This window comes from Rosa chinensis, chromosome 2 (genome assembly GCF_002994745.2).
Source record: "Rosa chinensis cultivar Old Blush chromosome 2, RchiOBHm-V2, whole genome shotgun sequence".
Classification (NCBI taxonomy): Eukaryota; Viridiplantae; Streptophyta; class Magnoliopsida; order Rosales; family Rosaceae; genus Rosa; species Rosa chinensis.
Window position 1 is genome coordinate 49,299,735 of NC_037089.1, and position 13,595 is coordinate 49,313,329.

At 36.7% G+C, this 13,595-nt stretch overlaps 1 protein-coding gene across 1 annotated transcript; it reads left to right on the forward strand.

Moving 5' to 3' along the window:
* The first annotated feature begins 11,388 nt into the window (after positions 1-11,388).
* Positions 11,389-13,375, forward strand: LOC112188204 (chaperone protein dnaJ 8, chloroplastic). Its single transcript, XM_024327279.2, has 3 exons — positions 11,389-11,872; positions 12,065-12,133; positions 12,995-13,375. Exons 1-3 carry the CDS (start codon positions 11,660-11,662, stop codon positions 13,175-13,177), a joined length of 465 nt encoding a protein of 154 aa, XP_024183047.1. The 5' UTR covers positions 11,389-11,659; the 3' UTR covers positions 13,178-13,375.
* The last annotated feature ends 220 nt before the right edge of the window (positions 13,376-13,595 follow it).

Consider the following 13,595-nt stretch of genomic DNA (forward strand, 5'->3'; position numbering starts at 1 on the left):
ACTCCTGAAGAAGTTGCCAGAGCAAGAGCCAAAAAATATCAATTTATGCACATTGCAGCAGTCCAAGTTGGCATAAAACTTCTTGCCCGAGAAGGCATAAACTGTTCAGTTCTATGTGTCCTACAAGATAATAGACTAACAGATTTTCAAGCTAGTCTGCTGGGAACACTTGAAGCATCTCTGTGCAATCAAGTAGCTTATTTCAACTGCTTCCCAAATTTCTCAACCAGCTTGAAGGATGCAGCCCACTGTCTCCGACTGAGAATCAAGATAGATGGCATATCAATGAAAAAGGATATGCAAGAATTGACAATAGTATACGGAATATACTACAAACTGATGAGCACCACAGTAGAGCCAAAGACTCGAATATCAAATATTCCCGGTCTAACTACTGGATTCCTCACCAGTCAGAAGAACCATTCACAACAGATTCACAAGGTTGCTTGGAATGAAGTAACTTTCCCAATTGAATGGAAATTATCTGGTCCGAAGCTACCAGCAGAGAGTGCAAAAGCTAAAATTTATGAAAGAAGAAAGACTGGAGAAATCAATCTAAATTTTGACAATCACAGGAAAAGTGATGTCTGTCCTGAAAATATCAGGATAAATAAAAATCTCCTCAGAAGAAGTTACAGCACTAGAGAAGAAGCTAGTGTTAGTGGTACAAAAAACTCTGTAGAACCTTCAGAGTCTATCACTGAAGAAGAACTAGAAGCTGATCTAAATAGACCAGTAAACATGCTTAGAGCACAAAAGCTCTACGATCTTTATGAAGAAGCTGAGAATTGTGAAAGTCCTGAACGATTAGAAAAACTAATCAAAGAAATGAAAAAATTCAATCCAGGAAAGGAAAGAAAACTCCTTCCCTACCAGGATATTGAAATGGAAGAAGGAGAGAGATCCAAAACTTCCATCATTAGAGAAAAAGGAAAAATTAAACTCCCTGTACAGAAGGCCCCTACTGGCAGAAATGGAGAAAGAAATTCTCAAAGATTTGTCTCAGAGGACAAGATACCCAGAGTACCAATTCCCAACTATGGAATTTGGCTAGATCTGGATAAAGCTCTAGATAAGAGAAAAACTCTTGACCAATGGGTAGATAGCCTGATGATGGCCTATGCTCTTACCCTTGGAAAATTGGAAGCTCCTGATCTTCAGATGTACTTTGAAACTACTCTCACCGGAGTAGCAAAAAAGTATTACTTCTCTTGCAAAGAAACAGCCATAGGAAAAGAATGGCTAGAGGAAATCAAAACTTCGAAATCTCTGTATGATTTTGCAGTACCCATGTACGATCAGTTCTGTGGAGATCTCGCAAATTTGAGTGAAAAGGCTAAAGAAACGGCCAAATCAAATATCTATACTCTCAAAATCTGTGACATGAGATATTTTGAAGAATATTTGAATGAATTTCAAGAATATTACTGTACGATTGGTGAACTAGAGAATACTGATCTAGTTAATCTGTTGCACAGAAAACTCCCTAAACCATGGAGAACAGCTGTGAGAGAAAGCATAGCTGAAAAACCAATTAAAAGATTTTCAGTTGGAGGGATTGCTGACAGAATTCGGCAATTACTAAAAGAGCAATGCAAAGCCAATCTTAGAGCTAAGATGGCCAAGAAACAACTCAAAGGAGTTGAAAATTTCTGTTATGGAATACTGGATATGCCAACCAACTGGGGATGTCATGAATCCAAATTCCACAGGAAAAAGAAAGAAAAATATCACTCTAAAAAATTCAAAAAGAGTAATCAGAAAAAGGATTGGAAATTCAAAAGAAGTTCCAATTACAAAAAACAACAGGATGAAGATCCTAAAAAGAAATTCTTCAAGAAAAAGAAGAATACTCATCAGCATAAACAGCCTAGCAAGAAAGCTTGCAAATGTTGGCTATGCAAAGCTGAATGGCACTATGCCAATGAATGCCCGGAAAAGGGTAAAAGATCTACTAAAGCTCTCTTTGAAGAATATGAGCAGATAGTAGAAACAGCAAACATGAAGGGCTACGAAATAGCCTATTCTGATGATGAAGAAGATGACAGGTCAGTTTATTCTGCCTGGTCTGAAGAAGAAGATTCATCAGAATCTGAGTCAGATTCTGAAGAGGAGTACTTCGAATCAAGACAGATGAATATTCTAAGAATAAAAAACTAGGAAGAAAGCAAGACAAAATCTTTAATGTCTTCTTATCAGGTGAACCCTGGTACATTCATTTGTGACTACTGCTTATGTCACGAAAAGAATGGTCTCCCTATGTTTTGTGAAGAGTCGAAAAAGACTTATCACAAAGAATGCTTCATAGCTGAAGCAAGAAGAAAAACCAAGAATGGCCTTGTCAGCCAATTGGTTGAACAAGAATATGAAGAATATTTCTCTGAACAAAAAGAAGTAGAAACTCAGTTCCAAAGGATTGTGAAACCCTCTCCTCCATCTTCCTCAAAAATAATGGAAGAAACCATCGATGAAGAAAAAATCGATGAAAATATTGAATTGGTTTAACCACCAGAAATTTTTCAAGAAGAATGTAAACCTTTCATTCCAAAGGAACAAGCTCAAGAAAATGAGCTTCAACAATCAAAAGTCGTCTCTACTAGTAGATACAGCAACTACATAGAGATTGGGCTAAAATTCCCTGATCACAAAAAATATTATCTGCATGCTTTTGTAGATAATGGATCAGGATTTACAGTTGCAAAGAGATTTGCAATTCCAGAAAAACTCTGGAAAGAAGATAAGAAAAAGACAGCTACTGGTGTTACTTTTGATGGAAGCCATCTCACCATGAATAAAGTAGCAAAAAATGTTCATATCACCATTGGTGGAGGAACATTTATCATCCATAATATTTGGCAATCTGAAGGCCAAGGATCCGATTTCCTGTTGGGAAATGATTTTATTCTCCAACAGATATTCATTCAGGATGAAGAAGCGATAGGCTTCAGAAAAGGATAACGGGTGTTCTGGGCAGACCGACTTACACAAGCAAAAAGTGTAGTAGGTCCTGGTTTTACTACTTAGTATCAGAGATCGCAACAGAATAGTGGTGATCCCTACAAACCCAAATTCGAGCCCATACTCCAAATCAAGCAACAAGAAGAATTACTTGTTGAAGAATCTTCTGAAGAAGAAGAAGAAGAAAGTTTCATCCATGAGGATAACCTCAAGCACTTTCAGAATAAGCTTGAGTCTCAGAAAATTCCCACTCTTGATAAAATCAAGAAACTACTCGAACAGAATATCGATGTAGATCCTCTGAAGTTTTGAGAAAAAGATCCAGTGGTCTGTGAATTAAGACTACATGATATGAAAGCAATCTGTCATGTCAAAGCGATTCCTCAGTACAAAGAAGAAGATCAAAATGAATTCAGAAAAGATATTGAAGATCTCCTGAACAAGAGATTAATCCAACCGTCCACTAGCCCTCATCATGCTCCAGCATTCTACGTGAGAAATCATGCAGAAAATCTAAGAGGAAAAGCTAGAATGGTGATTGACTACAAAGATATCAACAAGAAGACTGTCAAAGACGGTTATCAAATTGCTCAAGTAAGAGTTTTGATCAACCAGCTCAGAGGAACTAAAGTCTTTTCGAAATTCGATGCAAAGTCGGGTTTCTGGCAGGTCAAGATGCATCCTAAGAGTGTACCTCTCACTGCATTCGGAACGCCACAAGGCCATTACGAATGGTTAGTAATGCCTTTTGGTCTAAAGCAAGCGCCTTCAATCTTCCAGAGAAAAATGGACAACATCTTTAAACATGTTGCGGAGTTCTGCGTCGTCTATATAGATGACATTCTGGTCTTCTCCAAAACCAGAAAAGAACACATGAAACACCTCTATGAGGTTGTAAAGCTGATAGTTCAGCATGGAATTATCCTAGGAGAAAAGAAAATCTTCTTTATCCTCGATGAAGTTGATTTCCTAAGAATAAACATCAAGAATGGAGTAATAAAACTCCAACCTCATATTCTTGAGAAGATCTGAAAATTCCCATATAGAATTCCTGATGCTAAGAGTCTAGAGAGATTTCTTGGTGTCATAAACTATGGGAGAGATTTCATTCCCAAAATCTCAGGGTTAACAGCAATGCTATCTCCTAAGACAAGTTCCAACAGAAAATGGAACTTCACAGAAGATGATGAAAAAATTGTGAAGCAGATTAAAAATCTTTGCATAAACCTCCCTCCTCTTCAACAACCAGAAGAGAATGATGAAATTATCCTCCAGACAGATGCGAGTGATAATTATTGGTCCGGTGTAGTCCTGGCAAAAACGCCTGGAACTAACACTGAAAAGATTTGCAAATTTTGTAGTGGCAAGTTCAGCCCTGCAGAACTGAATTATCCCACAGGGGAAAAAGAAATTTTGCCTGTCAAGAAAATAATTTTAAATTCTCCAGCTTTTCTTGGAAAACCCTTTACTGTACGCACCGATTATGCTAGAGTAAAGAATTTCAAAAATTGTAAACTTGATAAAGCTGTTGATAGAGGAAGATTAGCCAACTGGCAATTATTTCTTAACCAATATGATTATAATGTTGAATTAATTGCAGGAAACAAGAATTATCTTCCAGACGCATTGACCAGCGAAATGGCACTGTTCAGCCAAAGAGATGACGATGAAGGTCGTAATCCTAGAAGCAGAAGAACTGGGAAAGAACATGAACCTGAAGAGGATCCCATGGAAACCAAAGAAAAAATCCTCAAAAGGTTTCTGCTAAGTCCTAAAGGACTAGCCACAACTGATTAATCCCAGAGCAAAGGATTGGCTAGCCCTTCTCAAATGGCAGACGGTAAAGGCTCATCAAGACCGTTGAAGGCTGTTGCTTTGCCAAAAAGCAAACAACTTCAACTGGAGTTATAAATGTTTTTAATTATGAATTAAGAACCTTTGATACTCCTGTGTTCAGAACTGGCAGGAGACTAGCTTATCACCAGAAATCAATCTTGGATAATCTCCTTTTTGCTTTTCAAGAAAGAAGCAGTGGTCTGATGTTTCCAACACTCTTTGCACTTGCTGAGGAACTTTATGAAAATGGTAAACCACAGTTTGAAGAACTTCATACACAGCAGAGTGCTGTAAGAAAAGAAAAAATTCACTTCCTTGAAAGCCCAGAAAGTGCCAGGGTCCCGATCATGACACTCAATGAATCAGACTTGCATGAATTCCATAGTATGATAGGAAGTCATAATTCAGAAGACCGAGTTCCTCCAACTCTCTTTATTATTGCAGGACCATATGTTGGAAGATACTTAGTTAATGTTCAGAGTGAACATTCTCAAGAACACAAGCTTTGGCTTGTTGAAAATGGTTTTGTTCATAATCTATGGACTAAAACCAATGATGATCTTAAATGTTTGCCTCCTATCATTGTCAACACAGTTAAAAACATTAGAAAAAATGACTGTATGTTTCGTCTGAAGTTCAGATCACTCCTCCAGAATGGAGCCAGAAGCCAAACGGTGAGGTTGAGTATATTTCTCCATATCACTATGTGAGAATTATTCAAAGGAAATATCTGCAACCCGCCTGTGTAGGGTATAATGGCCAACCAAACTCAAGCATCCCATGGATGAAGGCCATTACTCTAGAATATATCAAGAAGATAATCTCTGAAGATGTCAACAATACCTTCCTGGCAGTGACCTATTCTTATCTCTTACCAGAAAAGAGATAGATTCGACGCTGGCATGCTTACAGTGGGTGGAAAGACTTGAAACTGACAACCACTATAAGATATATGTTGATACAGACGTCGAAGATAATGCTACCACTGTTAGAATGGCCCAGGCAGATAACAACTCCTTTGTCTTTGGCCACAATTCAGAAACAGATGAGAACATGTAGCATCACGGGTGAAGCCACAGGTGAAAGAAGAAAAAAGCACCAAAACAAAAGGCAACTGTTATCTTTTTCAAAAGATACTTTGCTTTTCAGAAAAGAAGAAAGTGGAAAACATTTCACCTAAATACTTTTGCTTTTCGCTGTCCGACCTCCATCATCAGGAGCACTCAGAAAAACAGAAGATCACGGAGTTGTCCTATATATTTTTATGTTTTGAATTCTAGTTTGAGTTCCGCTCCCTATATAAGGAGCTTTAGCTTCCCTTAGAAGGGGGATATCTCCGATATCGAATAATTTCTATATCAGTTCAAAATTAGAAAATTGAGCAGAAGAGTCTTCTCTCAAATAGTATAGCAGTGTGCTTCCCTTCCTGTCTAAGTGTGAAGTAGCGTGCTTTCATTACAAGTAAGTATCTGTTCTCATTCTTATGGATAGCTAAACAGCCTTTTGCTGTTTACCTGAGAATGAGGCTCTGGATTTCTAGCATGTATTTCTATTGAATAAATAAAATAAGAATTACCCACCCATTTTGTCAAAAGTAGCAAAATTAAATATCTTTAGCTATCGTTATTTGTTTCATAGTTTTGCATTCTATCTGTAGCTATCACTATCCGTTTCCTATATGCAGTCTGAAGTTTAAAAGTTTTGCTTACCAGAAAAACCGGTTTTAAAACTAAGATTAAGACAAGCAGCAGTGATTCCTCCTGTTAAAGTAACCGCTAGGCAGGGAGCCGTTAGGTGAAAAACTTAGGCACGTTGAAGGCTAGTCTTGTTTTCATTTTTGTTTTTAAACGAAGTTTCTAAGGTAGACAAAAGCTCTAAAGCTCAGGACAGCATATGATACTACTCCTTTTAAGTCTTTTCCTAAGCAAATTAGTAAGATACGAAAAAGTTGGTGTATTTGGGCACAATACATAGAATTTTTGGGCATACGGGAAATATCCCTTATATTAAGTACCAAAAAAAGTGAAAAATCATAGCATATTAGCATATATATATAAATCATATTGGTGCAGTAGGGAAGGGAGTGTACATTGTTCAAGATGATTGGGGTTCAGTCCCTCACGATAGCATTTTTTTTTAAATATCACTAGATCAAATAATACCAAACTCAAATTGATTCATTTTCAGGGAAAGTTCCAAGATGCCGAACTCTAATTATATAGCCATAAATCGTAAGCACATGATCCAAGCAACTTCAAACTTGACGGAAACATGTTTCTTGAATTTATATGGAATAAACTAATTCTATAATAATGTTGACATATTAAAGGAAACGTACACTGAATGACTAATCATTAATATGGACCCGTCTTATAATGCAGACAATGTGGACCTCTCCCCCCAGGCCATGGGCACCCCTAATTTGAAGGGCATCAATTCTATTCCCACCTACGCGTGCCACGTGTGAGTCACATAGCGCACTCATATCCATTTCCGAGTCGACAATATTATCCAACTACTGCTCTTTTTCGGAAATTTCAAAACCAATATCTTTATCTTAATTTACGAGCCACGAGATAAACGCCACAACGCCTTTAATATCGCCACACACAAATCTCCACGTTTCCTCGTGCAACGTAATAATTTATTTAGAAAATTACATAGTAGCAATTTGCTATAATTTATTTTGGCGTTTTAACTTCTGTACAAAAATAAAAAGAAATTTACGTGGACACGTGGGGATTTTTATGTGGCGATATCGAAGGTGCACTAACGTAAATTTAGACTGTGCTCCTATATCTCTTGGTCAATTCCTTTTGTTCCACATAGGTTTTGCTTTTACCCAACAAGGACCCCCTTGAGGGTAGTTTCGTCTTTCGACGTTTTGTCATGATAATTACAATTTTCCTGATTAAGACGGGAGGATCGGTTTTTCTTCTACGTACCATGGTGTGAGCGAGACGTGTGTGTCAAGTCATGTGAAATTGTTAAAATAATTGTGATGGTGAGTTAAGAGATAGTATTCAGAGCACCGCCGTACACTTGCACCAACATAAATAAATGGTTAGATTGCATCAAATATACTTTTTGTTTATTAAAAATAAAGTTGATAATAAATATCAAGGGTTGAGATTATTTTATAAGGGTTGGGTTACTTACACCGTCGGTGCATAGAATAATTTCCAGGTGAGTTAATTGGGTGGATTAATGTAATAACTAACAGGGCACACCCATTATGTGTGTGGAGAGAAGTTAAAGATTGTGAAAAAACTTTACGTACAAACCACATTTTCTGCTTTTTAAAAAAAATTTCTTTCTAGTTTACAATTTACCATATTATCCTTATTGATTAATTATATTTCATAGTTTGTTAATATATAAATGTTAAATTGGTAAAAAAAAAAAATTTTTGGAGAGTAAGCTCTCTTCTCTTAATAATAGTATAGATAATAGTATAGATAAAATGAGATAAAAAATTGTACTTGAGTGAGTGACAGTGAGTTTTTTGAGAGAATATGGAAAGATAAACATAAGTAGATGAATAATCTAAGACGCAAAACATTAAAATTGAAGGAATGTAATAACCTTATTTAAACAACGCTATCATACGATTTATATATGTATAGGCGATATTTTGTTTCTCAAAAAACTTAAACTTGTTAGAACGAAATTTTAGCAGCAGTTGAATTTGTTATGCCAATGCCAAATCCAAATTGGATAAAATTATTGGATCTAGGTGTATCTTTGATTAGATTAGATTCAGTGCGTGTAATTAGGTATATCTTTCCTAAATGGCACCAATGAAAATAGAAATTGATTAGTATTTGCTTTTGATGAACATCAAATCCATAATGTTGGCCATGATGCCCTTTATGTCAATAACCATCAATACCGATCAACAAGGAAACAAAATAGGAGCTATCATGAAATCAGATAAGGCACTTTTCTCTTCTCTATCCACGTACGTGTGTCCGAATTTACAAAATGAGAAAAAATGAATTTATTGGATCACATAAATAAATAGTTAGACCAAAACACACACTGTGTGTGGGTTTAATTTTCAAAAGAAAAAAAAACAAAAACAAAATATTCATTGGAGAAACATGGGGAGTTTTGGAATTTTTTTTCTTCCTCTTTTGCTGTGGTACTGTGGAAGTGTGAAGTTATAAAGAAAGATTTTAAGGGGAAATAAATTAAATTTTTATTATGTTATTTTATTTATTACGATTATGACCTTTATTTAGTAAAAGATATTTTTAGATAATCTATTATTTAAGGATTAAGTTGTCTTTTCACGTCTATTTTGGCTAACAAAGCCTATTCTCTTAATAATAGTATAAATTACTAAAATCGAAATACAATTCGGAGAAGCCCAATGACAAAAAAAGGGAGTGATTAAAATAGGGTCCTTGACCCAAAGCCCCAAAATGAGCAAAAGTTATCCCACTTACCCCAGCAACAAATTTTAATTCTCACTAACCCAATTTAAAATAAAATGTCTATTTTGCCCTAAGACTAATTACATTATATGCCACTCTTCTCTCTCCCAGATCTGCAGCGCGCGCGCGCGCACACACACACACACTCTCTCTCTCTCTCTCTCTCTCTCTCTTCATTTTCCCGTTTTCCAGCGAGTTCTCAATCAAATCTCGAAATCACAGTCCAGCTCGCTCCACGACGGAGGCTCCGGCTTCGAAGGCTTCGACCTCTTCTTGATGAGCTCGGTATTCACCCAGATCAAATATGGCGAAAGCCAAGGCCATTCTCCACCCTTTCCGGGTCAACTCGGACCTCCACAAGGAGTCAGACATGTCCGGCCCCTTCCTCCTCTACGTTTCCCTCTGCCTTTTCAATTACTCACCGGCAAAATCCAATTCGGCGTAATACTCGACGGGATCATCGTCTCCTTCTTCTTCTTGTACGTCGTCGTCAACATGTTGGCGGGCCGTAACAGCAAGCTAGAGCTACACAGGTGGGGCAGCGTCGTTGGCAACCGAAAAAAGGGAGAAGAGGATGTGGGTGCCCAGATCATTTTCTGGGTGCCCAATTTTTTTTTTTTTTTGTGGGTAAAATGGGGCTTAAGGCCCAAAAAGAAAGAAAAGTGAATTTTTTTTTTGTTCTATTGGGGCAATAGAAGATTTTTAAATGTCTATTGCAGGGCAATAGATGACTTATTGGGGAGCAATAGACATTTTGAATTGATGTAATCTCCTTGTTTTTTTTTTTTTTTCTGTAATCAAAGTTTTATTTATCTAAATTTAGGGAGATTAGTTCATGTTCTAGAGACTGAAAGTCCTATTGGGAGGCAATAGACGTCTATTGGGGGCAATACATGGCTGATAGTCGTCTATTGGGGGCAATACATGACTGATAGTCGTCTATTGGGGGGCAATAGAAGTCTACTAGGGAGCAATAGACTATTGGGGCAATAGACGTCTATTACCCTTCTATTAGGGGGCAATAGACGTCTATTACCCCTCTATTAGGGGGCAATAGATGTCTATTGGGGGCAAAAAAGCTCTTTCCGGTGATATTTTCAGCAAATTCCAGTGGGCGGTAGCCGGTGACCGGATTCCGATGGCCAGTGACCGGAATTTGGCAAAAGTTTGCAGGAATCTGGTGACCGAAATCAGGTGACCGGTGACCGGTTCCGGCGAAGTGTTCTATGGTTTCTCTCTCTTCCATTTTCTCTTCGTCTCTCTCTAAGTAATAAAGGGGTGAGGGGTAAAATGGTATTAAAAAAAATTAAAAACAAAAAAAATATATTAATGGTTAATGGGGTATTAGGGAAGACTCCCTTAGAGTGTATTGGGTAAGAGGGAATTAAAAAAACTTAATGAGGTTAGTGAGAAAAAAATCCCTACAAATGAGGTAAATGAACAAAAACCCATTAAAATATAAGATCCATAAAGTACAAACGGATAACGAAAAAATTCATTTAATACTGTGATCATTTCTTCAAAACAAAAGAAAAGTTCAGTGAAATAACATATTCAGCAACCCGTATTAAATTATTCAATTCATGGAACTACTTAATATATGAAAAATGAATAAATAAATCAAAGTTGAATACAACCTTGATGTTGAGATGTTGAGAACAAGCCATTACTATAACCAAAAATAATATCAAGAGGATGTAGGAATGAGACTTGGCTTCGTCACCCCATTATTAAAAATTCCAAAAACTTGGTCAATGACCTCAGCCAAACGAATTGAGAAAATTGAAGGGGGGCATCAATAATTAGAGCACGGTTTTTATTTTATTTTATTTATTAGTATAATTAGAACAAGGTTGAATCAGTCAATTTCAAGGTTGGACCACAATGCAAAAATATCAGATATTGTAGCCAAAAACGCAAATTTCCAAAAATAAATAAATAACAATAGAATATTCCCAAGATAAACCCAAAGCAAAAGTCACCAAAACTGACTCACACACCAATTGAGCAAACCAGATAAGCACTATTCTGGTTCTCTCTTTCTCTAATTTTCTAATCCAAGGAGGAAGAAGCAATACACGTCACCCCTGAAACGGACCCAATTGGATAAGGACCTCATAAACCCCTCCCCTCCTATAAATACAACCCACTTTCTCTTTGAAAAGGGGTCATGTTTTGTGTGCAATACTATTATTCAAAGAATCATTGAATTTGAACTTTTGAAGGAAAAGAAAAGGCGAGACAACCCATCAGTGCCAGTGTTTTGCATTGCCCATTGTTCTATTGGGAAACTAGGGTCCTGATATATATAGCCATTTGTCTATTTATAACACCTTTGGTTGTGTGGTTTTTATATATAGACCGAGGTGAAACGGGGTTTTGGTGATTTGGGTTGTAAAGGTTTTGATTGATTTGTGAGATTTGAGATGGCTGCTGCTGCTGCTGGTGTCATTGGAGGAAATGGGTCTTCCTGGATTAACCAGTTTAAGGATAAGTCATCGAGGAAGAAGAAGACGGTGAACAAGGCTATGGTTTCCTGTGTTTCTTCTTCTGTGATGGATCCGTATCAGACTTTGAGGATCCGACCCGGTGCCTCTGAATCTGAGGTCAGGAAGGCTTTTAGACAGCTTGCCTTGCAGGTTTGTTCCCATCCTTTTTTTTTTTTTTTAATTTCTGCATTTTTTTGGTTTTTTATTTGATTCTGTAATGTATACTACTGGAGATTTAGAATTTTTTTTCGGGTATCAATTTACAACTAAGCTTAATTTGTTATTTTGAAGGGCTTGTTTTGAGACTTTGTTTGATGATTGTGTTTTTTTGATGAATTGCAGTATCATCCAGACGTATGTAGAGGAAACAATTGTGGAGTTCAGTTTCACGAAATCAATGAAGCTTATGATGTAAGTGATCGTGCCTTCCTCTGTTTTCATATTCTTTTGTATTCTGTTGTTTCTGTTTTGGCCAGCCTTATGATTATGTGGTATGCCTGCAATTTTGTACACATGCATGTGATTCTTGGGTATAATCTCATTACAGAACAAATAGAGATTTTGGGCGGTTGAAGAATTAGCTTAGTAGGTTGTGTTGATTTGTTTTTTTTTCCCTACTAGTGGCTAACGAAAATCAATTGCGGGGTCGCTCATTTGGAGATTCTAAACAATTACCGAGTTTCATTGAAATTAACATCTTTTTTACCTTACTTGATCGAGTAGTGTTCGAAAGTTAAAAATATGTCGAAACAATTGGAATATGTTTGAGAAGGCAACTCTGACCAACTCTCTTGCATGAAGTAGTATTCACCTACTCTATAGTTATGAAGAATATTGAGAGATTGATCTATCCTCTCTGAGAGTAGGTAGAGTTGGAGTAATACTCTGGGACTCATGATGATAAGAGAGTTGGGATGAAAGTGTTTAATCCTATGGACTGTTTGAAGGAAATTGTACACCCATGGAATATGGTACTGTGTTGTACATCAAAATTTTTGTTATCTTAGTAATAAAATTAACAGCATCATCTTTGTGAATTTTGGGGATGAAGATAATGTTGATGTGACGGCACGACATCATTCACAATCATTTAGCATCAACTTTTTAGATGTTGGAAGTAAGTTTTTTTGTGTGGATTAGGTAATTAGGTTCCTGGATAAGTATGTGATTAGGATGTTTAAACAAATGGTAGGGTCTGAAAGGAATATAGTGCTCCCTGATTATGATGTTTATCAATTATCTGATTGATTCCCCTATGATTTGTTTATGCAGATTGTCATGACCAATTTGAGAGAAGAAACGACTCCATTACAGATGTATGAGACATATGATGAAGGAGAGGATGATTCAATGAGAGGAATGAACGATCCAGATTATGATATGTGGGAGGAATGGATGGGATGGGAAGGAGCTGGTATTAGGGACTACACATCTCATATCAATCCTTACATTTAAAGAAGAATAAATTGTAATTAATCAATAGATGGGTGAAGCTTTACCCAAATCCTTTACAACCTGAATGGTTGCTCCTGTATATAATCGAAGCAAGGATATGTATATATATATATCCTTTTTGTACATATATCATGCTAGAGGTGATCCCCGGGCATTTTACAAATGAAAAGCTCTCAAGAGTTGCCTTCTTACAGTTGAGTATTGATATGATGATCATTTTTCTTGCAGTGGACGTTATTGTATTGAATCATTCGGGGCATTGTCTATTTCTTAAAACGTCTTGTGCTTTGGTCCTCTGTCTATTCATTCTGTTCGAAAAGAGAATCTTTACCTGCACATAGAAACAAAAGTAATAAGCAAGCACTAGTCATTTACAAAACGAAAATTACGTTGGGTACTTTTGTTTAAATTTTTTCAA

What these genes read in the sequence shown, in the direction of transcription:
- LOC112188204 (XM_024327279.2), top strand. Translation starts at nt 11,660, where the DNA reads ATGGCTGCTGCTGCTGCTGGTGTCATTGGAGGAAATGGGTCTTCCTGG. An exon ending in TTAGACAGCTTGCCTTGCAG is followed by an intron (nt 11,873 to 12,064) that starts GTTTGTTCCCAT and finishes GATGAATTGCAG; the next exon opens with TATCATCCAGACGTATGTAG. An exon ending in AAATCAATGAAGCTTATGAT is followed by an intron (nt 12,134 to 12,994) that starts GTAAGTGATCGT and finishes TTGTTTATGCAG; the next exon opens with ATTGTCATGACCAATTTGAG.